This window comes from Mauremys mutica, chromosome 2 (genome assembly GCF_020497125.1).
Source record: "Mauremys mutica isolate MM-2020 ecotype Southern chromosome 2, ASM2049712v1, whole genome shotgun sequence".
Taxonomy (NCBI): Eukaryota; Metazoa; Chordata; order Testudines; family Geoemydidae; genus Mauremys; species Mauremys mutica.
Genome location: NC_059073.1, coordinates 284,439,953 through 284,466,187, shown reverse-complemented (window position 1 = coordinate 284,466,187; position 26,235 = coordinate 284,439,953). Strand labels below are relative to the sequence as shown.

Below are 26,235 nucleotides of genomic sequence, written 5' to 3'. Positions count from 1 at the left end.
CCAAGCTCTGCCCTGCAACGACGAGGGCTCAGCCACTTACTCCTTACTAATGAAAGTTGAAAGTCTTGTGTAACCACATAACTCCAGGAGCTGGGAGGGACTGTGAAAAAACACTACAAGGTCACAAGCCTTGCAGCAAAACTGTGAGCTGACGTGAATGTAAAATATATGTAAATAGATAATTGACATGTGCTACGAGGAGATTTTCAGAGACACAACTCCCACCTCTTATTCACTCCTAATGGGAATTAAGAGCCTTCGCTACTAAGCTGATGACTCCTATATGAACTCATCAGGAAGCACTGCTTTCACACAACCGTCCACAGAGACACGTCATCCATCTCCTTCCCAGGTGCAGGAGGAACAGTGAGGGATGTGCTCCAGAAAGCTCAGCATGGATCTACAACCCTTTGATCTAAGAACCATTCCCTGCGATGTTTTGGCTGGGCATCACAATGACAGGGTTAAAGGTCAATATCGTCATAGCTTGTTTATGGAGAGCAGCTTCCTTGATGTCACAAGACAAGGCAGCGCTAACAGTTAAGGTCTAATCTCCGGCATTTGGTCCATTTAGATTTTGTGGGAAGGCAAGATAGTCACTGACTGGTCCTGGGCGGATTTGACAGCATTAGCCCCAAGACTGCGCTTTGGTCACTAGGGGATTTGCATGTGCAAAGCAACAGCTCAACATTGTTACCCTACCTGGTAACAGTCAGAAATCCCAAGCATTCCCAGCGCCCATTGAATCTGTTCCCTGATTTGGGGCTTGTTCCTGCAAGGTGATAACACTCCTGTGGGGTGAGAATATCCCACTGATTTCAATGGAAGCTCAGGGCACTCAGGCTCAGATCCACAGAGGTATTTAAGTGCTGATGGGAGTTAGGGGCCCAAATACTTTTGAGGATCTGGGCCTCAGGGCTATGCAGGACAGAGCCCTTGATGTAACTTGTATCAGGTTTCCAGCTCAAATAGTGACACCAACAAATTTGGAATTTCCCATGTCGCAACATTCACTGAAAAGTCCCTGTTTCTGTAAACTTTCCTGTCAGTAAACTCCCCTAAAGTCAGCAGGAGCGGTAGGTGCCCAGCAGCCCTGTAGCTCCGGGCCTTGTGATGGTACATGCACAGGGCAGAAGTTGGCGAGGAAGTTACTGACGTGGTTCGAAACCCACAAGCATGTGACTGAAAGGAAACAGACAAGAACCTCTGGAGCGGGGCCATGTTTTACTAACTGAAATCTAAACCAGGAAGGAAGGAAAGGAGGAAAAGGGAAATACTGCTCGCCCTGAAGAAAATGTGGATGGTGTTTACATGCACTTGGCTTTGATGCCACACAATAGTGTAGTCTGTGTGTGTGCGTTGTGAGCGGCATCTTTCCCTGTCTTTGTGAGGAATGTGCATGTTGATTTGACAGCTATTTACTGCCTGGATTAGTCTTGCAGGAGAGGAATCTAAAGTTATTTCTTGCTCTAGGTATTTATATGGCCCTCGTCAGTGCAGAAGCAGATAGCTTCACTGTTACTAATGATCCATCCTCACAACAGCCTGTGAGGAGGGAAGTATTAGCATCTCCATTTTGCTCGTGGGGAACTGCATGTAGGAGAGAATAAGTGACTCACCCAAGGTCACAGAGGAAGTCTGTGGCAGAGCAGGAATTGAACCTGGCTCTCCGGGGTCACAGTCTGTAACCACAAGACCTTTCATCCTTCCTCCTAGAGCAGTGGTTCTCAAACTTTTGCACTGGTGACCCCTTTCATATACCAAGCCTCTGAGTGCGACCCCCCCCCTTATAAATGAAAAACACATTTTATATATTTAACACCATTACAAATGCTGGAGGCAAAGTGGGGTTTGGGGTGGAGACTGACAGCTCATGACCCCCCCATGCAATAACCTTGCAACCCCCTCAGAGGTCCTGACCCCCAGTTTGAGACTCCCCGTCCTAGACGTCCATGATAGATGTGAATTTAGCACTGGTGAAAGGTGCCAGTTTGGCTTCCCTGGTGAATTAAGTCCTGTATTTATCCACAGGACAGATCCCAAGTTTCCCCACCCTGTCCCATCAAAGAGTGTAAGCACCATGCTGTGAGGAGGATGGTTCGATCCGTACGGCCCATTGAGTGGGTGATACCATTCCCACCAGACCCATGTACAGAGGGGACCCTCTGTGGACAGACCCCAGCAGACAAGTCCAGGGGCAAGGGGAAGGGTGGCACAGCCACTGCAGAGGCATACGACTGTGGCCTCTCGTGAATCCTCTCCAGGCTTGAGAGCAGGCCCCATAGTAGCTTCCTTGGCCAAGGACAGGCCGATCCCTCCAGAGGAAATTTCTTTCCTTCTGAACGGCTACTGAGGCCTGAGCCCAACGGAAACAAATCCATGCAATTATCCTGTTTTTGCACCACTGTTAATGAGCTCAGGATCTGGCTCACTGTCCATACCCAGGAGCAGAGGCATGGCAGCGGGTCCAGAGCTGAGCCTGCTGCTCTGTCCCATGAGCTGTTCTACCTGCCGGTGGGCACATCAGGGTAGGTGAGGGGAGGCCACGTTTAGCTGCACTTTGGAGGATGTCATCGCACGAAAGCATGTTGGGGTGTGAATTACATTACATTACTTGTGCACAGAGTGAAACCATGCCAGCGTGTCCGTGGGATGCTCTGATGGCGTGGGAAGCCAAGCTGTGATGCAGAAATCCCTCTTACCGTTGTTTTCAATGACTTTGGTTTGTTTCTTGCCATTGTCCCGCTGGACCCCATGAATCTCGACTGTCACCCTTGGATCCACAATGGAGTTTTTGCTTTTGTTCACCTTGGGCAGCTGCTGGCCGGAGATGATCTGCAGAGGAAGCAGAGGGGACAGTAGCACACGTTCAGGATGAGCCTTGATTTGCAAAACTGTCGTCTCTTTTCTCAAGGCAATATCCCTTGGGAATACAGCCAGTATAGCAAGTCAGACCTGCGTTCTCGCAAAACTTGCATCCTGACTCCAGCACCTGATGCTCTGGGGAAAGGTGTGAAAAGGCCACAGTGTTCTTGGTCAACTGTGCAACGCTCCACCAGCCATGGCAAGGGGCAGGGAGAAGGAATTCCTAATGGACCCCTGCTGATGAGCGATTTATCCCCTGAACCAAAACTGAAGGATGTTTACCAAATAAATGCTTGTAGCCATAACAATAAATACTGACCTATGAGCCTTGACTACCCTTGTTTTATCCTTTTCACACATTTTATACTAAACCAAGAAGGCGACGTCAAGAAAAGAGAGTGCTTTCCGTGAGCTGGGCTCTGCCACCCCAACGCATTATGATCATCATTTATTATTTGAATTGTGATCGTCTTAGCAGCTGCAGTCACGGATCAGGACCCCGCTGTGCTTGGCACTGTTCAAACACAGACCAAGACAGCCCCTGCCCCACAGACCTTACAGTACCATAGGCCCAGATCCTACCAAGATTTACACGTCTCCTTCACTTTATGAACACTGAATAATCCCATTAACTACTCTGTGCATCAAGTTAAGCATGTGCGTGAGCCTTTGCTGAACTGGCGCCTTACTTTGTGAGCAGTCCCTTTGACTTTGACAGGAATTCTCGCAGAGGCCCCGATTCAGACTGAAGTCAATGGGACTCATGCACATGATTGATTACTTCGATGACTAGAGCTGGACTTAAGCAGGCGTTTCAATCTTGGTGAATCGGGCCTGTGAAGGTACTGCTCAGTGTGGGTAGAGGTGGCAGAATTTAGAACAGTAGAAGCACACAAAGTTGGCATTGCTATTACAATTTTCCTATTCCAATTCTTACTTTAATCTGGAGTTTCTTCCGCATCCACCAGGCTCCTTCTGTGATGGATTTGGGATTGAATTTGGATTGCTTGTCCCGAAGGAAGCGTGGCTTTAGGACATACCCAGAAAACCCATTGTCCTGGAATCGACCCTGGTAAATATCCATTTCTGGGCCTGGCGTCTGGAAATTCAAGGCAACTGGAACAAAAAAAATAAAATAAAATTCACCTTCCTGTAAGCCAACACACCTGGTTTTATAGTGATTTTTACAGAATATAGCTACTTTCATGCATATAAAGATTTGCCTTTGTGATCTGCAGCACAATAGTGATAAACTTTGCTTCCTAGAGCACTTTTCACCTGAGGATTTCACAGACTTTAAAGGGACCATCCTGACCATCTAGTCTGACCTCCTCCATAACACAGAGTTTCACCCAGTGATTCCTAAACTGAGACTACACCGTCAGGTTAAAATGGAGAGTATCTTTGAGAAAGACCTTCAATAGTGGTTAAAAGATTTCCAGTGCTGAAGAACCCACCATGTCTATAGGTAAGTTGTTTCAATGGCTAATTAACTCACTGAAAACTGCACTTTTCTTCCAGTCTGAATTTATCCAGCTTCAGTTTCCAGCCATCAGAGATTTTTAGGCCTTTGTCTGCTAGATTAAGAAGCTCTCTATTTTCAGAAATCTCCATGTAGTTACTTAGACCCAGATCTTCAAAGGTATTTAGAAACCCACATATCTCTGGGGACCTGAGCCTTATAGACTGATCAAATCACCTCTCAGCCTTCTCTTGGCTAGACTAAATAGACTGAACTTCTTTACTCTCTCACTATACCGCATGTTTTCCAGACCTCGAATCATTGTGGTAGCTCTTTTCCAAGCCCCTCTCCAGGTAATCAACACCTTTTTTGAAGTGTGTACACCAGAACTGGACACTGTATCCAGTAGTGGTCTCACAAGTGCCACATACAGAGGTAATACCACATCTCTGCTTCTACTCGATAGTCCTCTGCTTATACAGCTGAGGAGCGTCTTAACGCTCCTTGCCACCGCACTGTAGTGGGAGCTCATGTTCAGCTGGTTTTCCACCATGACCACCAAGTCCTAAGTGCCCTACAAAAATTAAAGACAAAAATGATCCTCTCATTCACACCTCTATTTTTTCACCGATAAATAAAACACAAATAAATGCAACATAATCTGCCCACTTACATGGGTGCCCAAATATGGACATGGGTGCCTAATTTTCAGCACCCGTGTGTAACAACGTTGGTCTCAGTGAATTCTCCAAGGTCACAGCAGCAGTTGGGAATAGAACCCACAATGCCAGACCTTCAAGTGCAGTCTCTAACCATTGGACCATTTTTTCCCTTATGGGGGTATGGAATGGGCAAAAATACTTTATTTCATGAGTAGCTTCATGAAGCTCTTGTTTTCACAATTTGTTTTTGAAACATTCGTATCTCCTCAAAGTTTCAGTGTTCCAGGAATTTTAAAAGATCGCTACTTTGTGTTAGATCTGTTACTTTTGTACCCAGGAACTCATAAGCTAAGGCACAGGCAGCAGGGTAAATAACCGACTTGCTTATTCAGCTGCTGCTGCTTCTTACTCTGCCACACTATATTCCTCCACTACTATGGCTCTTGATACATACTGGTGCCCTCTAGTGCAGTATTTCTCAATCTTTTTGATACCAGGGACCGGCTTGCTGCCTTCCTAAACTGTGTCAGGGAGATCTCAGGAACCAATGCCAGGCCAGGAACCGGTCGTTGAGAAAGACTGTTCTAGTGGTTGGGCATGGAACACACACAATTACATTACCTACATTACGCTTTGAATACAGGAAGCAGCTGCAGAAAATGAGGAAGTATGGAGCTTCATAGTTACAGCACTGCACTGGGACTCTAAATTCATTCCTGGCTAGCCACAGGTTTTCTGTCTGACCTGGGGCATGTATCTTCTGTCTCTATGTTCTCCATTTGTTAAACACGAATACCAAGAGTTCACTATTCTCACAGAAAACAAAACTCATGACAGATGTTTAATGCATTGCTAGAATGTGTTTACTAGAATGAGAGACTACAGCGATAAGCACAGTATAAGAACCTGCATAGCATAGCGTGTTGTGAGCAAAACATTCATTAACATGTGTGATGTGCTCTATTGCCAACAGTGGTGAGTTACCACAGACCAGGTCTATAAATAATCTTCTCCATCAGCGTGCTGGGTTACAGGGTTGATCAGTCTCCAGGCCCAATCAGTTCTTAGCCTCTCTTCAGGGACTGAGGCCACACACAGGTCAGTCAGATACTAACAACATTTAGGTCCCTGTTGATCTGGGTCCAATTTGCAACCTGGTAGCTTTCAATTGCACTTACTGATCTGACAGCCAACGTTCCACAAGTCAACTGGGTTATAGTTGGAAGAATCCGTCCTCCAGCCAGCAGGATAGACCCGGCTCAAATGCCTGATGTTGTGATGAATAAAACTGGTTCCTAGAGAAACAAACACCCTTTGAGTGATTTGTGCTATTGCTATTCCTTTTTAATGTTAGGCAGCTCCTTTACTTGTCTTCGCCTGTGTTTTAACTTTTAACCCAGCTGGGAGACATAGCTGAAATAATTCTGTCCAGCCGACTGCAGTGGTGTACCTACATCTCTCTCTCTCTCTCTCTCACACCCACGCCCACACCACCACCACCACCACATTACAATATCTATTTAAGATTTTTACTACCATGCTTAAGGAGCATAAAATGCTGCTCTGGCTAAAATACCCTTCATGTACCAGTTATGGATTACAAAAGAGATCCAGGAGACAGCAGCACAAATACTTAATGGTGGGGTAGGGAGGGAAGTTGCCATTTATATGTAGAGAGACAATGCTACGTTGTTTTTAGCTGCTAAGGCGCTACCACTCATGTAGGAGAGGACTCTCTTTTTCTGGCCATCTTGCCTTTAAAAGCGAATCGTCACATGGAAAGCCCAGAGAAGGAAGCGAGCACAGAATGGGTGGGTTCACGAACAAGGGGACTGACAAGGAGGGGACGAGCAAAGCCTGTTGACAAGGCTGGAGGCACGTACCTGACTCCTGCGCCAGTTTCTGGGCTTTGCTCTCGGTGAAGGACGACATCTCGTAGAAGGCGCGGGGGGAGGTGGTGTTGTCGAAGCCTTGGAAGTTGACACTCTTGCAGTAGATGACGATGTCCGATAACTCCTTGGCCAGCTTTAATTTGACGCTCTGGAGACAAGAAAGCAACAGGTTTGGCCTTTCTTCCACACACGCCCTCCCAACTGCGCAGTGCACGCACTCCAGTGATCCCCGGCGAAGGACACCAGGGCCTCGTTCCTGTCTCCTTCCCAGAGGGATCCCCCAGTTTTTAACACCCAGAACCTTTAATGCAACTGGACTGTACCCGGCTTCCCCTCCTCTCCCAGAACAGGTTGCTTTCAACGCTGACCACATGAACAGGCTGATTCCTGGTTGCACATTTGGTCTAGGCAAACTTCATTCCAGTTAAGAAAAAATTCAGGATGGCTGTGGGATTGGTGTTTGCATGCTGCTACCCAGCTCACGCGTCTGGCCATAGGCGCCAACTATTCCTGGCGCCGGAGGATGCTCGTGCCCCTGACCCCGTCCCCGCCCCCGCCTCCATTCCAACCCCTTCCCCAAAGTCCTCGCCCCCAACTCCACCCCCTCTCTGCCCCTATTGGACTCCTTCCCCAAATCCCCACCCCGGCCCCGCCTCTTCCCCGAGCGCGCTGCGTTCCCCCTCCTCCCCCCTCCCTCCCAGCACTTGCCACCGTGAAACAGCTGTTTCGCGGCGGCAAGCACTGGGAGCTAGGGGGAGAAGCGGGGATGCGGTGCGCCCAGGGGAGCAGGCGGAGGCGAGCTAAGGCAGGGGGGGCGGGGAGCTGCTCCAATTTTTCCCCATGGGTGCTCCTGCCCTGGAGCACCAATGGAGTCGGCGCCTGTGCTTCTGGCTCGCACGCTGCTAGCGGTGGGAGGTCTGGGAAAGGTCTGGGTTGTGCATGTGAGCCCTCGACTCCAGCACTCAGACTTTTCAATTGAGTCTCAGCAATTGATTGTCTCAGGGCCAGCCGTGCAAGCCGGAAGATCTAGCCTGGCTGGGAAGAAGGAACAGAGAGGGCAGGATTTCTGGCTCCACACAACTTGGAGCTCTTTGTTCTGGGATAGACGGGTTCTGATTTGGTCATGTGATGCTTTGGCCCCTGTTGCTGTCACAACCAGCTTAATTACTTCCGGGATTTAACAGGAGCAGGCAGCTCCTGTGAGGGAAAGAAGCAGGAAAGAAAAATAACCAACGTCCAAGGAAATACCTGCTTGATTCCAGACTAGACATGAAATATAAACCTTTGGAAACTAGGGAAAACACATGATGGACCAGATCCACAGCGGGTGTTCATCATCATTGACTTCACTGTTATACACCCATAGTGAATCTGGCCCATAGTGCATAGGGACATTCACACACACCTGGAGGCTGGGAAAGATCAGGGGTCTAAGATAAAGGGCCAAATTCTGCACCTGGATGCTGCAGTGAGTTATGCACGTGTCTAAGAGCAGCGCTTTCAAAAGCTATGTTTGAGTCTAGGGAAGGACCAAGATTCGTAAAGTTTGGCCCTGCCTTGCCTGAACAGATCAAACCTTGCCCCTTGGTGTAAATCAGCAGAGCTCCACTGGAGCGACACTAATTCATACCAGTTGAGGACCTGGTCCCACATTAGAAAGTGGGTTTGTTGGACCTACACTACGTTCAAAGCCCCATTAGACGGGTCTAGTTTTCACAGCCCCAGGATGGGTGCAATGGGATAAAGGGCTAATGTAATTTATTCACCTTAATTTGGGTTATTGCTGATTACACACTATATGGATCTTATGATTTTTTAAAACAAGCTTTGTATTGTGGATAATCTAAGCGCTATACCCAGCTGTACAGACACTCTTTTCTCAACCTGTGTATTATATCATTTTAACATTAGCTTTAATAAAATGTCTAGGCCTTCTGCAGGCTGGACAGCCAGAATCTAGCTTATGCCCTTTCCCTCTCCACATAATTCTTCCCATTCAGTGATCCGGTCAGGGCTTTGATTTACCGTCCTCTTCTCCTCTACCTCCTTCTTCACAGACTCATCATCCATTTCAGCGGCTTCATCCTCATCGGAGACATCCTCAGCCTCTATGCCACTGTTCCCGTTCATCCCTATGGTGTCCTCCAGGCTGTTCAACTTTTTTCCCTTCACAAGGATCTTCCCCTTTAATTGCTGCAAAAGGAGTTGTGGCAAAAACGGGTTGTAAATCAGAGCAGAATCTGGCCTGATCTGTAATAAATCAGAGAAGGATGCTTGGCAGGACCAAGGCCCATTTGAGCTTTACCAGTCACTGGTTATTAGCCAAAGGAATCCAGTTAATGGATAAAGCCATCGGCCCACCAAGGCTGTACCCTACACCCTGAAGTGGCCAATGCCTGAGATGCCAAAGACTGGCAACCACCTTCCAGCCCATCTGCAGAAACCGATGATCAGAAAAAGTTCCTGTCTGAATGCCCCAGGTAATCAGCATGCTCTCTGAAACATGCAGTGTGATCCACCTTAAATTACCAGACATAACTACGAGTCGTATTAAAGAGTACAAAATTATTCAACTCTTTTTGAGTATCTAACATCGCCCAATGGTCACAGAACAAGACTGGGAGTTAGGACTGATGGAATGTATTCCTGGCTCTGTTACTGCCTCGCTGAGTGACCTTATGCAAGTCACTTAACTTCCTTCTGCCTCTGTTTCCTCGTCTGTAAAATGTGGATAGGGAAACTTACACCGTTTTGTAAACCTCTTGAGAGCCATGGTTGAAAAGTGCTATATGCCAATAAGTGACAGCATGTATTTGACCAAAGGATTCCACCTGATCATGATGCACTGCTCAGTATCTTGGTCAATGTTCAGGGCCCGCTTTGAAGATATTCTGTGCTCAAACTCAAGGAGAGCGCTGGGTTTTTAGCACATCTCAGAGACAGACTCTTTACAAGCAAAACAAAAAGATTAGGTGCCAGATCCCGCCCCCGGAGCAGATCAGCATCCTCCAATACAGCAATGCCAATTTGCACCAGCTGAGAAGCTGGCCCAAGACATTCAATTTTTGTATTATATGGCTTATCACAACCCACATGACGGTCCTGGGTGACTTGACCACAGTCTACAAGTAGCAACACAGGGGAAAGATTTCTGATAGCAGAGAGCGCTTTAGGGTCAGAAGCTGAAGCTAGATATATTTAGAAGAGAAACAAGTGGTAAACATTTAACGGTGTTTAATGAACCATTGGAACTATTTACTTAGGGATGTGGTGGGATCTCCATCACTTGCTGTCTTAAAACCAAGACTGGACATCTTTTCAGAAGTTCTGTTATGGCTCAAACAGAAGTTATGGGCCTGATGCCGGGATCACTGTGTGACACTCTCTGGCTTGTGTTACGCTGGAGGGCAGGCTAGTTGATCAGAATGGTCCCTTCTGGCCTTACAATGTATGAACTCCAGTAGCACGCGCTGCGGCTTGTTACTTTTTTACTCAAGTGGGTTGGGATTTTCAAAAGTGAACACAGTCGGAGATGTACCACTGACTCCAGCCTGGGTGCCTAAGTCCGTGCTGAGTGTTAGGAAAATCCTACCCTCAGTGCATAGCACTGTCCTTATCTTCCCAAGGAAAGATGGAATACACGAATAACCACTCTGCTCGCTTTGGTTTTGTATGACATGCACTCCCGCATTCTATTACATCCTGCCAAGCACCCGCAATCTTTAATGTATTTATTCTCTCAACACCCCTCTGAGGCAGGGCAGTGTTCATAGCCCCATTTTACAGCTGGGGAACTAAGGGGCTAAGTGCCTTGCCCAAGGCCACACGGGATGACTGTGGTGGAGCAAAGAATTGAACTCCGGTCTCCCAAATCCTCAGCTAACGCCCTAACCACTGAACAATCCTTCCTCTATATTTCTGAGTGGTGTGATGGGAGCGGCAACAGTCATGCTGTTCTTAAATGACAGGGCTGTAGTAAACCAGGGATCTTTTTAAAGCAGTCAAGCAGTTTTCAAAGACCATTTTTCTCTCTTTGTGGGTGACAGCACATTGTACCGTGTCTCAGCAGAGACCGGCCTGACACATCACACAGTCAAGTTGCAGGAGATTTTGCTGGCCTCACCGCAAAGTCTGGCTTGAACTGAAATTTACCACTGGAACCTGATAAAGGAGCCAAACTTTTTTTTTTTAGACATCACAAACAAGCTGTTTACTTTGGAACACTCCTCCTGGCACTCAAAGACTGCACAAAAGCTGCCAACAGGAGGGTACCAATTACCAGGCAACACATGGCAGGAACAGACATCGCCAGTCTTCATCTGGGTATATCTCACTTGATTTCCTGCCACTGATAGGGCCTCAGGGATTGGTGCACCTCAGCCCCTCCTATTCTTTGCCTAGGGCATAAAATAGTTGTCTCTCCTTAGGGGTGCAATACTCTGGTTTAATTGCAGTTGTTGGAGTGAGTATGCGGGTCCAGGTGGCCTGTGGTATACAGGAGGTCAGACTAAATGAGCTGGTGATTTCATTTCTCTGCATTTATTTCAGGAGCCAGTTGAAATCCGTCCCCCTTTTGTAAACACTCTCCCTAGAGCTTCCCTCTCTTTACACCTTCCTTATGCCCTGCAGTAGGTTAGCATCCCCCTATTCCTCTGTCCTTTCATAACATCTCATAGACTCATAGACTTTAAGGGACCATTATGATCATCTAGTCTAACCTCCTGCACAATGCAGGCCACAGAATCTCACCCATCCACTCCTGTGTAACAAACCCCTAACCTATGGCTGAGTTATTGAAGTCCTCAAATTGTGGTTTGAAGACCTCAAGCTGCAGAGAATCCTCCAGCAAGTGACCCGTGCCCCACGCTGCAGAGGAAGGCGAAAAATCTCCAGGGCCTCTGCCAATCTTTCCTGGAGAAAAATTCCTTCCCACCCCAAATATGGAGATCAGTTAAATCCTGAGCATGTGGGCAAGACTCACCAGCCAGCACCCAGGAAAGAGTTATCTGTAGTAACTCAGATCCCACCGCATCTAACATCCCATCACAGACCACTGGGCATACTTACCTGCTGATAATCAAAGATCAATTGCCAAATTAATTGCCAAAATTAGGCTATCCCATCATACCATCCTCTCCATAAACTTATCAAGCTTAGTCTTAAAGCCAGATATGTCTTTTGCCCCCACTACTCCCCTTGGAAGGCTGTTCCAGAACTTCACTCCTAAAATGGTTAGAAACCTTCATCTAATTTCAAGTCTAAACTTTCTAGTGTCCAGTTTATATCCATTTGTTCTTGTGTCCACATTGGTATTAAGCTTAAATAATTCCTCTCCCTCCCTGATATTTATCCCTCTGATATATTTATAAAGAGCAATCATATCTCCCCTCAGCCTTCTTTTGGTTCGGCTAAACTAGCCAAGCTCTTTGAGTCTCCTTTCATACGACAGGTTTTCCATTCCTCGGATCATCCTAGTAGCCCTTCCCTGTACATGTTCCAGTTTGAATTCATCCTTCTTAAACATGGGAGACCAGAACTACACACACATTCCAGATGAGGTCTCACTAGTGCCTTGTATAATGGTACTAACACCTCCTAATCTTTGCTGGAAATACCTCACCTGATGCATCCTAAAACCGCATTAGGTTTTTTTAACGGCCATATCCCATTGGCGGCTCATAGTCATCCTGTGATCAACCAATACTCCGAGGTCCTTCTCCTCCTCTGTTGCTTCCAACTGATGTGTCCCCAATTTATAACTAAAATTCTTGTTATTAATCCCTAACTGCATGACCTTGCACTTTTCACTATTAAATTTCATCCTATTACTATTAATCCAGTTTACAAGGTCATCCAGACCTTCCTGTATGATATCCCGGTCCTTCTCTGTGTGAGCAATACCTCCCAGCTTTGTGTCATCCGCAAACTTTATTAGCACACTCCCACTTTTTGTGCCAAAGTCAGTAATAAAAAGATTAAATAAGATTGGTCCCAAAACTGATCCCTGAGGAACTCCACTAGTAACCTCCTTCCAGCCTGACAATTCACCTTTCAGTAAGACCCGTTGTAGTCTCCCCTTTAACCAGATCCTTATCCACCTTTCAATTTTCATATTGATCCCCATTTTTTCCAGTTTAACTAATAATTCCCCATGTGGAACCGTATCAAATGCCTTACTGAAATCGAAGTAAATTAGATCCACTGCGTTTCCTTTGTCTAAAAAAATCTGTTATCTTCTCAAAGAAGGAGATCAGATTGGTTTGGCATGATCTATCTTTTGTAAAACCATGTTGTATTTTGTCCCAATTACCATTGACCTCAATGTCCTTAACTACTTTCTCCTTCAAAATTTTTTCCAAGACCTTGCATACTACAGATGTCAAACTAACAGGCCTATCGTTACTCGGATCACGTTTTTTCCCTTTCTTAAAAATAGGAACTATGTTAACAATTCTCCAGTCGTACGGTACAACCCCTGAGTTTACTGATTCATTAAAAATTATTGCTTATGGGCTTGCAATTTCATGTGCCAGTTCCTTTAATATTCTTGGATGAAGATTATCTGGGCCCTCTGATTTCATCCCATTAAGCTTTTCGAGTTTGGCTTCTACCTCGGATGTGGTAATATCTACCTCCATATCCTCATTCCCATTTGTCATCCTACCATTCTCCCTAAGCTCCTCATTAGCCTCATTAAAGACTGAGGCAAAATATTTGTTTAGACATTGGGCCATGCCTAGATTATCCTTAACCTCCACTCCATCCTCAGTGTTTAGCGGTCCCACTTCTTCTTTCTTTGTTTTCTTCTTATTTATATGGCTATAGAACCTTTTACTATTGGTTTTAATTCCCTTTCCAAGGTCCAACTCTACATGGCTTTTAGCCTTTCTCACTTTATCCCTACATGTTCTGACCTCAATAAGGTAGCTTTCCTTGCTAATCCCTCCCATCTTCCACTCCTTGTAGGCTTTCTGCTTTTTCTTAATCACCTCTCTGAGATGCTTGCTCATCCAGCTTGGTCTACAGCTCCTGCCTATGATTTTTTCCCCCTTTCTTGGGATGCAGGCTTCTGATAGTTTCTGCAACTTTGACTTGAAGTAATTCCAGGTCTCCTCCGCCTTTAGATCCCCAAGTTCTTCAGTCCAATCCACTTCCCTAACTAATTTCCTTAATTCTTTAAAGTTAGCCCTTTTGAAATAAAAAACCCTAGTCCCAGATCTATTTTTGTTTATCCTTCCATCTAGTTTGAACTGAATTAGCTCATGATCACTCGAACCAAGGTTGTCCCCTACAACCATTTCTTCTATGAGGTCCTCACTACTCATCAAAACCAAATCTAAAATGGCATCCCCTCTTGTTAGTTCTTCAACTACTTGGTGAGGAAATCCATCAGCTATCGCATCCAGAAAAATCTGAGCCCTATTATTATTACTAGCTCTTGTCCTCCAGTCTATATCTGGGAAGTTAAAGTCTCCCATGATCACACAATTCCCATTAGTGTTTACATCATTAAAAACATTAAAGAGGTCTCTATCCATATCCAAATCAGATCCCGGCGGTCTGTAGCACACCCCAAGCACTATCTCAGGGGAGGCTCTAGTAGCTTTCTTTCCCAATGTGATTTTTGCCCAGGCAGACGCTGTCTTATCCATTCCATCCCTTCTTATTTCTTTACAGTTAACCTCATCACTGATATACAATGCTACTCCACCACCTTTGCCTTTATTTCTGTCTTTCCTAAACAGCACATACCCTTCAATACCTGTACTCCATCTAGACCCTGCAGGAGAAATTCATCCCTGCACAGAGGCCTACGCACCACTTACATCCCACTCAAGCCTTTAAACAGGGGGATTGTTAGGCCTCATGCTGGCACTCTCCACAAGGGTGAACTTCATCTCACCGGCGCAAGAGCCTTCTCTCATGCAGATTCTGGACCAGCCTCTAGTGTATATAAAAGCTGTGTGTTGCTATTAGTTCTTACCGTTCCGCCTCATTGGTACTTTATCTCTGTGACGCTGCCTTTTTATCACAGAGCTCTCTAGGGAAGGGCATTTCAGGCCTCCTGGCCACAGCCTCATTTCTGGGTCCAGAAGACAGAAAAAGGATGGTCTTGTGGTTAGGGCCATGGCATAAAATGTAGGAGATCTAGATTTAATTCCCAACTTTGCCACTGACATTGTGCGAAACCTTAGGCAAATCACTTAATTCCTCAGCTCTCTGCTGGCAAGAAGGGACTAGTAATCTTTCCCCATTTTTTGAGTCTTTAAATCAAGACTTGATGGTCTTTCTAAAAGATACAGTCTACCTCAAACAGAAGTTATGGGCTGATGCAAGAATCAATGAAGCTCTCAGGAGGCCAGACTACCTGATCACAATAGGCCCTTTTTGGCCTATGAATAACGTCTCCCCCTCGCCTATATCTCTTGATTTCTCTCTAATTCTGTTGTGACTTGGTATTTATCAGTGAGGGTGAAATTCCCCCTTCACTGTTGGTAGGTCAGTCTTAAGTCCTATTTTGAGAGTTTAAGCAGCACACTGATCTTGATGCTACTCTCTTACACAGAGGTGAGGTTCATAACTGAGCAGTGTGAAGCGTTTCAGGCTCCTGTTTCTGTAGAAGATGCTGTATTACAGTGGTCTCCAACCTTTTTACACCCAAAATCACTTTTTGAATTTAAAGGCAACCCAGGATCTACCCCGCCCCTTCCCCGAGGCCCCACCCCTTCCCCAAAGCCCTGCCCCATTCACTCCATCTCCCCCCGCCCCCCTCCGTTACTTGCTCTCCCCAACCCTCGCTCACTTTCACCAAGCTGGGGTAGGGGGTTGGGGTTTGGGACGGGGTGCGGGCTCTGGGCTGACCTGAGGGGTTCCCAATGTGGGAGGGGGCTCTGGGCTGTGCCTGGGGCAGGGGATTGGGTGCAGGAGGGGGTGAGGGGTGCATGATCTGGGAGGGAGTTCAGGTGCAGAAGGGGGCTCAAGGCTGGTTTGGGGTGCCAGCTCTGGGAGGGGTCTCAGGGCTGGGGCTTGGAGTGCAGGAGGTGGTTCGGGGTGCAGGAGGGAGTTCGGGGTGCTGGCTCAGGGAGGGGGCTCAGGGGTTGGAGTGCAGCCTCCCGCCGGGCAGCACTTACCTCTGGCGGCTCCCGATTGCTGGTGTAGTGTGGCTGCCACTAAGGCAGGCTCCCAGCCTACCTCGGTCCCATGCCGCTCCAGGAAGGGGCCAACGTGCCCCTGTGGCCCCTGGGGGGCGGGCAGCACATGGCTCCGCATGCTGCCTCTCTCTGCAAGCACCGCCCCCGCAGCTCCCATTGGCCTCAGCCCCACGTTCCCAGCCAATGGGAGCTGTTGGGCGGTGCTTGCAGGCAGGAGCAGCGTGCGGAGGGAGACCCCTGTCCCTCACCCCCGGGGCCGCGCTGGCCACTTCCAGGAGCAGCGTGGGGCTGGAGCAGGCAGGGAGCCTGTCTTAGCGGCAGCCCCGCTGTGCCGCCAGAGATCACAGTCGACTGGGAGATCCTCTAGGATCGACCAGTTGATCATGATCGTGATCAACCGGTTGGTGACCACTGCTGCTCTACAATAAAAGTTGCATTGAACCTTAGTCCCATGAGGCATGTATGCTGAGCACTGGCACTTGACAGTCAGTATGTCTATCTGGAACAAGAGATGCCGACATCCTGATTTTCAGTGGCTTTCCCCCAGGATGAAGTTTAAAAAACTAAACTCTCGTTATGGCAGTTCAGTTTCCCTCCATGTGATATTAAGTAGTTCCTGCCAAACTACGCCTGAGGGGAAAGAGACTCAACTAATTAGTTCAGCTCTGCTGAGCGCATCCTTTGTGCCGTGTAGCAGCCTCAGCGTTCCTGAAATGCCTCGGTAAGTAATGGCAACTGGCAAGGCTTGACCACAAAACCCACTTTGTTTACCTGTGGGAAGCACAAGGTCAAATACAACACAATATCTCCTGAGAGGCAGCAGGACTGGGAGTAGCTGGAACTCGGCACTAGAAGCCAGGGATAGAGAGTCCCAGTTGCAGAGCTAGCCACACCTCTGCCTGCCTTCTGCTCCCTCCGAGTGCAGCCCTGCATGCCTCAGCCCTCGTGCCTTTAGCCTTCCCTAGGGTGGAATCCCGTGATTCTCCCGCTCTCAGACCGGGCTCTGTGCTGCAATACCCTGCACATCCACCATGCTGAGTGCAGGCACCTGTGGTTCTCCCCTGTGGGAGTCTGTGTACCAGTGGCACACATGACCAGACAGCCTTTTCGAACCAAAGTACTGATTATTTTAACAACAGGAACAAAGCATTTGTTGTCTTAAAATCCTTCTTCTCTAAACAGTCTACATGCGTGTCTATCTTACCTAAAGCCCTATTATCCCCTGATGGTCACTTAGGCAGCCCTAAATTCTTCAGACTCCCCAGCAGGTCCCTGGTGTCTCAGTCTGGTGCCCTCAAACACTCCCCCAAATATCCCTCTCCACCCCCCCTTGACAGAGGTTCCTTTTTAACTTGCCCAGGTTCTTCTGATCTCCTGTGTTCCTAACCTTCCCCTGCCATGGCATTGTCTCTTAACAGCTCTCCGGTGTTTGCTGAGAAGTGGCTTATCTTCAGCCATTCCTTTCCGTCCTGCTTGTTTTTCCCAATAGCCTCTGTTAAACTCAACCAGTCTATGCACAAAGTGAACCTCCCAATAACCCGGTCGACACACAGTATTCATAAATTATTACAGAGTAGCTCCAAATACATCACGCACAGTTTCACAGATTCACAGGGACCATTAGCTCATCAAGTCTGAGCTCCTGTATAGCACAGGTGAAAGAGCTTGATACTGTTCTGCCACTGACCTGATACATAGCCTTGGGCACTTTACTTAACCTTGCTGTGGGCATGATCCTGGTAGAGGCTAAATTCAGGTGAGAATTAAAAGAGCTCAGCACCTTGTCCCAGTTTCCCCAGTGTGCAGAATAAAGATACTTTCCTACCTGACAGGGGAGCTGTGAGGGTTAATGAGATACTGCTTGTCACGGGCTCTGAAGAGCCAATACACTAATTCTTATTACACCCTTATTTTGTACAGTATCTTTCAGGGAAATTGTCTCCTGAGCTGCTTTGCTGGGTGAAATAGCAATAACTGCACAATGAAGTTAAATGAGAACCAATGGCAGAGGATGGGAAAAATTAAGGGGCATCAGCAAGAGAGGAGGAGAGACATTTTCTGGTGAGGTTTTTAAGAGAGGCGGAGAGAGAGGAAAGCGAGCCCAGAAAGGAGGGGCTGCAAAGGCGGCTCCCTCCAGCACCGGAATAACTTCGGGAAAAGACACAGAAGAGGAGCTGGGGGAGGAGGTAGAGGGATCAGACCTAGATATTCTCTCTCTCTCTCTCTCTCTCACACACACACACGCACACACACACACACTCTCTCTCTCTTACTTACTTTCCACTCCATTATATGTGCGGGGTCAGGACTCAAAAGAAACACTGATGGAAGAGGCTTTCGGAGTAAGTTGCTTGACCAAATGGCCTGGTCCTTTGCCTTTCGGGGCAGCGCTGCTACTCTACGGGTGGCACAAGCTCACTCCAGGTCTCACAGGGTATGTCTGCACTTGAATTAAAAACCCGGAGCCGGCCCAGGCCTGCTGACTGGGGCTCATGGGCCTCGGTTTAAGGGGCTGTTTAATTGCGGTGCAAACATTCCACCTTGGGCTGCAGCCCGAGCTTTGGGACCCTCCTTCTTTGCAGGGGCCTAGAGCTTGGGGCTCCAGCCTGTTGGTGGCACCAGGCATGACCCAGTGTTGACAGAGGGGTGGAAAATGACAGTGCCAATGAAGGCTCCCTGTATTAGGCCTCTGCTTGTCTGAACCGCTTCCATGTTTAAACTTTAATTAACCCCACAGGCTAGATGGAAAGAATGGAATGTGTGGCAACTAGTTATCAGTACCAGGAGGCAATTATACAGCCTGCTTGCACCTGGCTAAAGGGAGTGAAACAGAATGACCGGTCAAGAAAAGTTACTAACGAGATAATATATTTTTTTGCCAAGTATGATCTAACCTGTTTAGAGTAATTGCTGCTTCATAATGTGCTTGATGTATGGGAACTAGAAAGGAGGGAGAAAAGGGGAAGGGAGGGGGGAGCTGGGCATTGGGGGTAATAGACATGCTTAGCTAAGATCATGTATAAAGACAGAGAGCTGCTTGTCTGGGGTGTGCTTGATCTGAGGCGTGTGCCTCCAAGCATCCTGCGCTTTGAGATCTCAAATAAACTTTTTTTGCTTCTCCACCCTGGTGTGTCTAATTGGAGCGAGGCACTCCGGGCAACGAATCACTGTTGCTGTAGCCTCAGGCCTTTTGTGCCGGCAACAAGCCCAAACCTCAACATCATAAACAGCCCCATAGCCTGAGCCCAAGTCAGCTGGCATGGGCCAGCCGTGGGTTTTTAATTGCAGTGTAGACACACTGCAGCAGACTGGGGATTGCAGGAGGCTTGTGCAACGATGGCTCTGACTCAGGCAGACTTTCTGCCACTGAGGAGTGAATCAAGCCCAAGGAAGGTTAGATGGGCAGGCGGCCACTCCATGGAGAGTTAACAACTCTGAAGTGTTGAGAGGTATGATGGGATAGCCTCATTTTGGCAATTAATTTGGCAACTGATCTTTGATTATGAGCAGGTAAGTATGCCCAGTGGTCTGTGATGGGATGTCAGATGGGGAGGGATCTGAGTTACTACAGAGAATTCTTCCCTGGGTGCTGGCTGGTGAGTCTTGCCCACATGCTCAGGGTTTAACAGATCGCCATATTTGAGGTCGGGAAGGAATTTTCCTCCAGGGCAGATTGTCAGAGGCCCTGGAGGTTTTTCGCCTTCCTCTGCAGCATGGGGCACGGGTCACTTGCTGGAGGATTCTCTGCAGCTTGAGGTCTTCAAGCCACGATTTGAGGACTTCAATAACTCGGACATAGGTTAGGGGTTTGTTACAGGAGTGGGTGGGTGAGATTGTGCAGGGGGTCAGACTAGATGATCATAATGGTCCCTTCTGACCTTAGAGTCTATGAGAGGCCAGGAGGACATGGTCACATGTCTGTCTGTATGTGAGACAGTGGGCAGCAGCACTCTGGGCACACCAGCCCATACAGCCATGGCTTCTGGGGCAGCCCCTGAGAAGGGAGATGCTGTAGGCAAGGTGAGAAGCCATTGGCTAAATGCCTGCAGCATGGGGATTTCAGGGTCACAGCAAGTGCTATCCACTCTATCAATCTGGAGTGTTTTATGAGGGCTCTTTATTATTTAACCCATTTGATTCCTCTACTTCCCCTTCCCTTCCTCAACCTGCATGGGGAAAATCAGTGCAGGTTATTGCAAACCGTGTGCTTATTTCAGTTCCAGTGCTGGGCTGGCGAGGCTATTTTCTGCATGCTCTGCAGTTAGGATCACCCACCCGTGAGTTATTGTTCCATTCTGATCTAATTATTTCTTCCACTTGGCTCCCGAATAAGCTTTCTCAGAGACAGGGGGAAATAAAAAGCCAGGTGCCTTTCAGAATGGCAAATGAAGCGACTGGATTTTGTTCCTAGGTAGAGTGATGTTTTCCTCCCAGGAGGTCACGTGCAATGTGATAAAGAACAAGAGAGACAAACTTAGAGAGCCTTACCGGGGAAACCTCCGGGGAAGATGGTTTCATGGAGAAGGAAGTTTCCATGGAGGGTGAACTAGTGGGGATGGGATGGGATTATCCGTTGTACTTCTTTATCCTGGATGTGAGAATGGACATACCATGTGCCCAGCAATGCAAATCAACCATCCATCTGTATAAAGCGCCTCGCCCCAGTGCTGCTAGGAGACCATTTGTGCTCCGGGCTGGTGGAGTGAAGAGTGGCTGAGGAGGTCAAACCCCCACTGTATGTGTGACTCTAGCCTCTCCTTTCTCCTCCAAGCCCCACAGCAGCCTTCCATGCCGGCCTATGCAGGGATGTTACACAGACTGGTTTCATGGGCCGGGGGGGTGCACTGGCATCCATGCAGCCATCTGCCAGTGAACCCCTGGGCGTAGCTTAAGTGGTGCAGGGGCTTTTGCTGGCCCTTGGCAACAGGGTTAATTGTCCCTGATGTGAGTAGGCAATGAGATGTGCATAAGGACTACTCACATCAGTAACGGTTTGCAGGATTAGGACCTACCAAATTAGATACACACCCTGGACAGCACTGTAATTCATTAGTGAGAATCTAAACTGTGTCAACTTCCCTTTTCCTGCAGTGTGGTATATTTCTTTAAGTCCTAAAACTACCCAGCCAACGGACTCCATAATGATGCTTCTCCTGCTTTGCATTTTGTTTACAGCCTTCTAGCTGTTTGCCAGGGGTGGATTCCAAACTGAGAAAATAAATGGACACACTTTTTTCTAATAAAAAAATTCACTGCCCCCTCCCTCTTCCCCCTTGCCAGCTTTACTAGGAAGTGGAAAATCAAGGAAGGTTTTTTACGTATCAATTATAAATGAAAGTATTTTTTACAACAATCAACAATTTGGTCTTGAGAAAAGATTCTACTAGGCACACATGTTAGGCAGATGGAGGAATAGTACAAGAGGAAAAAAGTGAGGAATTACTTTTATACCACTATTTTTTCCTTTTTTTAAAAAAGCTGACTAGACCAGATCTTCAGCGGATCTAAATCAGCATAGCTCCACTGACTTCAATGCTGCAACACTGATTTACGCCAGCTGAGGAGCTGGCCCGTTGTCTATCAGAGGAGCCAGAGTGCACATGAGGTAGAGAGCAGGAAACAAAAATGTGCAAAATGTCTTTGGTTTTTGCTGATTTATTATTTCCCATTTTATTTGTTAAAGATTTATTTATATATATAATTTTACTGGGCTACAAAGAGTTAACAGCCCTTTGAAAAGCAATCAGCTGATTGCAGGATTTTGCACTGAGGACAAACCAGGAGCCAGGAAGTGAGGGGAAAGCCAGTAACACAATCTCTCAAGAGCTTGCTTGTCCAACTCAGTAAAATCTTATTCAATCCCCAACCTTGGGGGTGTGTCCTATTCCTGCACGAGCCATGGCACAGTCAGTGCATAAGTATGGAGTGAAATTCTTTTCCCTAATGCAAAGGTCCCAGTGGGACAATGGTGTGTTTATTCATAATAATAAATCCTGTTTATTATAGCAATGCCTAGGGAACAACCAAGAACAGGGCCCCATTTTGTTAAGCACTGTACAAATACAAGGTAACACTCCCAAATGCCTTAAAATACAGCAGAACACGAGAGACGCCAAATTCCTATGGTATTTTTGACTGCTTTCCCCCCTCCCCTCTCTCCCGCACTGACCATTGGATTTTCCCCATCCACAAACTCCTCCCAGCACTTTCTGGGCCAATGGGTAAAAATAAGAGTTTAAAAAAGCATTCAAAATGCCCTAGGTAATCCAAGGTCATTTTTGTTGCTGTATCGTCTCCTCCACGTGCTGCTGTTTTGGAATCAGGCTGAAGTATCAGCTTGGGACAGATTCTCAGCTGGTATAGATCCGTGTCATTGGCATCCGGGGAGCTAAGCTGCTGCACTCCCAGCTGAGTGAAACTCTGGCTAATTGACTGCAACAGTCCTATTGAGTTTAGCTCTGTATTGAATTTATTAGCAGCATGCATAGTAGCCAGCCAATGGCCCACAAGTGTTAACTCACTTAGTTACCTCATCAGTCTGCTGGGGCCCTTCCTCCCCTATCAGGCCTGGGGGTCAGCTCCCCAAACTTATGGGCTGCACTGATGTGCAAGGATCTCTAGGCATGTGCCACTGGCAAGGGGCCTCCATGCAAAGATCCATTGCCTCTGCACTGCCAGCTGTCCCACTCCTCGCAATCCCTTGGCAACGCAGCCCCCATGCTCTCTATTACTCCCCAAGCCACCACTGCCCTCAGAATCTCTCTCAGGGGGAAGAGAGTCTGCAACGAGACACGGTTTGCAGTAACCTGCACTGATCTTCCCCATGCAGGTTGAGGAAGGGAAGGGGAAGGGGAAATCAATGCAGCATGGCTGTCTCAGTTACTCTGTCTGCTCCCTGGGAATGGGCCAGAATCCTCATGGAATAGCTTCCAAGGGACGGAAGGGCAGCAGAAAACAAGCCAGTGAGAGCTTCCTTCTTCTTTCAGTACAGAACAGTGCTGTTCCTCTATATTATAATCAAGCAGTGGTCCATTCTGCCTATTCAGACGCATGGAGACAACTCCCCTTGCTACTTCTCCCAAGGAGCTAGTCTTCACCTCATATACACTAAAACTAATTAGGATAACTCCAGTATCCAGTGGACATTAGGCCCCGGAAGGTCATATTAACCAAGTTCTGTGTAAGGTGAGCATATACAAAACAGACCTGTAATACCCAGCTGACTGGACGTGCCCTGTGAGAAAGCAATTACTAACAGGGCTGAAGACATTGTCTGGCCTCTGGACCAGAAAGTCCCTGAGTTCCACAGAGCGTCTTCAACTGAGACTTCTCAGTGACTCTCCTTATCACGGGGAGTGATATTACATCAGTCTGGTAAGAACGCAGGCCGTGTAACAACACACAAAGCAGTAAAGTAGCTCCACTCACCTCCGGCGAGGGGAAGTCTGATATATTTCCAACTGGCATTACCAGCAGCATGTCCCCTAGGATCGTCTTCATGTGCTGAGCCATCATCTTCTGCTGTTCCAGGCTACAGTGGTTCTCCAAGGAAATGATTACTGGGTACGGAGAGGTCTGTGGTAGGACAGCAACATACATCATGGTTTAATGGCAGGGGAGGGAGAGGGTTAGCTCAGTAGTTTGAGCATTGGCCTGCTAAACCCAGGGTTGTAAGTTCAGTCCTTGAGGGGGCCATTTAGGGATCTGGGACAAAAACTGTCAGGGACAGCACCTAGGCATGCTGTGAAGACAGGGGGCTGGACTCAATGACCTTTCAAGGTCCCTCCCAGCTCTATGAGATTAGGTATAACTCTAGCAATCTCTTCCCTCCATGTGTTACAAAACCAATGTGCTGCTAGCAGCACATTTCATTGGAAACCAGGCTGTTAACACAGCAGTACAGACAAGTTCAAATACACATTAACATAATGTTACACATTCATAGCACCATTTTGGTAGCCATCTACTGAAACCTCCCAGGAAGCATAATCTAGAGGCTAGGGCACTGGAGTAGGAAGCAGTGGCTCAATTCCCAGCTCAACTGGTCCACAGACCTCAAACAAGTCATTTAATTTTCCCTGTGCCTCAGTTCCCCAGCTGTAAAATGGTGATAATGCTTCCTGGCCTCAGAGGGGTATTCTGAAAGTAACATCCATTAATGCCTGTGAGATGCTCAGATACTAGTGTGACAAGAGCAAGACAGATCCTATATTATCAAGTCATTTCTTCCTTTCCTGATAACACATCTAACGGGTTTTAGGACCCCTGGGAAGTGCTACCCGCTGTGCACCCTCCTGGATATTTCCTTGCACTGTAGGCTTCTGATTTCTGCATCCTAAAATCCTGGGGAAAACTGGATGTTGGCTCTAAAGGCAAATTAACTGAAGAAGAAGGAGCAAGCCTGAGTCCCCAGTGAGTCTGGAAGAACAACAGTCTTGGTATAAAGGATGAAAGCCAAGGGCTGCTATGCAAGACACCCAGGTTTGATTGCTACACCCTATAATTTACTCTTAGTAGGAAGAGAGAGGGAATATCTCGCATCAGTGCCTCACATGCACACATGTGGATTTCTCTAAAACCTCTGGATAAATAAGGCTGAGCCATCAGACATCACAGCCAAGCTAAGCATGAACTGAACAGCCAAGTTAATTTGACTGCCTGCCTTTCCCATTGCCTACATGCATTATTGTTCTAATTTCTGGTTACTGTCTTCACTGTGGCAGGGGTCCGGGTCCCATCGCGCTAAGTGCTGCGCCCTTGGTGCAATGCAAAGACAATCCCTGCCCCAAAGGGCTCAGCATTTCAATAACCCTCAGGTGCTGCTCTCTGCAAAGGGCCAGGCAGAGGTATGGCAGCCCAGAAAGGGACCAGTGAGACATGGAAGTATGCAGGTTTCATTCTGTACGCACAATGGACAGCTGAGTATTTCACTGGCGCGGGATGTCTGCCTGTTTGTTCTCAGGGAAAATAAATGAAGCTGCAGGATACCCCCCGTCCTTTGTTCTTACTTTGAAAGCATAGTTCTTGATGGCCTTTATGGCGTCACTGAAGAGGATCTTGGAGGTGAGTGTGTAGCCATGATAAATGACAGGCTCTGAGTTAGGACCATCCCAGCAGTCCAGCTCCACACAGCGGCAGCCTTTGGTCAGGGCTCTGGAAACAAAGAATGGAGGCATTTGGGTTTTTCTCCCCCGTTCCCCTCCCCAAAATGGGATGATATCGTATACGGGCATTTCAATATACGCTGAAGGCTGATGGGCGGCTTTGACAAGTGCAAAGTAAGTGAAAACAGGGGCACCTGTAAACGTGCAACGGGACTGAGGAGAGGGGAGCTCAAGAGAGATCAGAGCAACTGAAAAGAGAGGAGCTCAGAGAAACAGATGAGCAAGCTCAGAAATGCATAAAGGAATCTGAGAAGAGGGGAGACGGGAAAAGCTCAGGGCAGCTGAAGATAAGGGGGATCTGAAAAGCACAGGGGGGTTGAAGAGAAAGGAGATTAGCGAAGTCCCGAGATGGTGAAGAGCAGATCGGGAAAGGCTGACTGGGCATAAAGAGAGTGGATCAAAGAAGCCATCAGTTGCTGCCACAATCAGAGAGGCCTGGCCCATGTGCTTTCTTCATGCAGACTTGACAAGGAGTTGGGGATGCATTTTCAAAGCTGGGCTCACTGATGTACCTATGCGAACTCCACTGGCATTTAATGAGATGAAATCCCCTTTAGAAAGTTCACCCCACAGATTATACAGCTTGAAGGTGCGCTCAGAAAGCCCCTGCCCTGCATTGTCTGGTTCAGTCATTTCCTGCCTTCAAATGTAAGTTCTTGTCTATATATTCATCACTGTAGGCTTCTGAAGATCTTTCCACTTTTCTCTACAGAGGCATATATGTACAGTAGGCCACGTGTACAGTAATTCCCCATATGCTTAAAGTGACCCATCTCCTATAAGCACTGCTACAAGACCTGTGGGAACCATACAGTTAACCACAATGGAATCAGGATTAAGTAATTTCCTGATATTGCAAAATGCATTCAAATAACCAATGAAAGCAATTCACTGAGCTAAATCCTCTGCCCGCTCCCCGTCGCTTTTGATTCGATAGCTGCTGCTCCCCAACAATTCCATCAGGTAGGAAAAGCGCCACGGTAGAAGAGCACCTGCTCAGTGTAACTAACGCTCACAATCTGCTCATGACTCACGTGA

The 26,235-nt window shown here is 47.5% G+C and overlaps 1 protein-coding gene across 1 annotated transcript in view; it reads right to left on the bottom strand.

Moving 5' to 3' along the window:
• The window catches only part of PLCD1 (phospholipase C delta 1), a 90,397-nt gene that overhangs the window by 6,414 nt on the left and 57,748 nt on the right, over positions 1 to 26,235 (bottom strand). The window contains exons 7-13 of the mRNA XM_045006847.1: positions 25,042 to 25,186; positions 23,462 to 23,608; positions 8,907 to 9,074; positions 6,873 to 7,029; positions 6,168 to 6,284; positions 3,803 to 3,981; positions 2,703 to 2,835 (exon numbers count right to left, since the gene is read on the bottom strand). Of these exons, the coding sequence (XP_044862782.1) occupies positions 2,703 to 2,835; positions 3,803 to 3,981; positions 6,168 to 6,284; positions 6,873 to 7,029; positions 8,907 to 9,074; positions 23,462 to 23,608; positions 25,042 to 25,186 (1,046 nt within the window). The remainder of the gene's footprint in view (positions 1 to 2,702; positions 2,836 to 3,802; positions 3,982 to 6,167; positions 6,285 to 6,872; positions 7,030 to 8,906; positions 9,075 to 23,461; positions 23,609 to 25,041; positions 25,187 to 26,235) is intronic.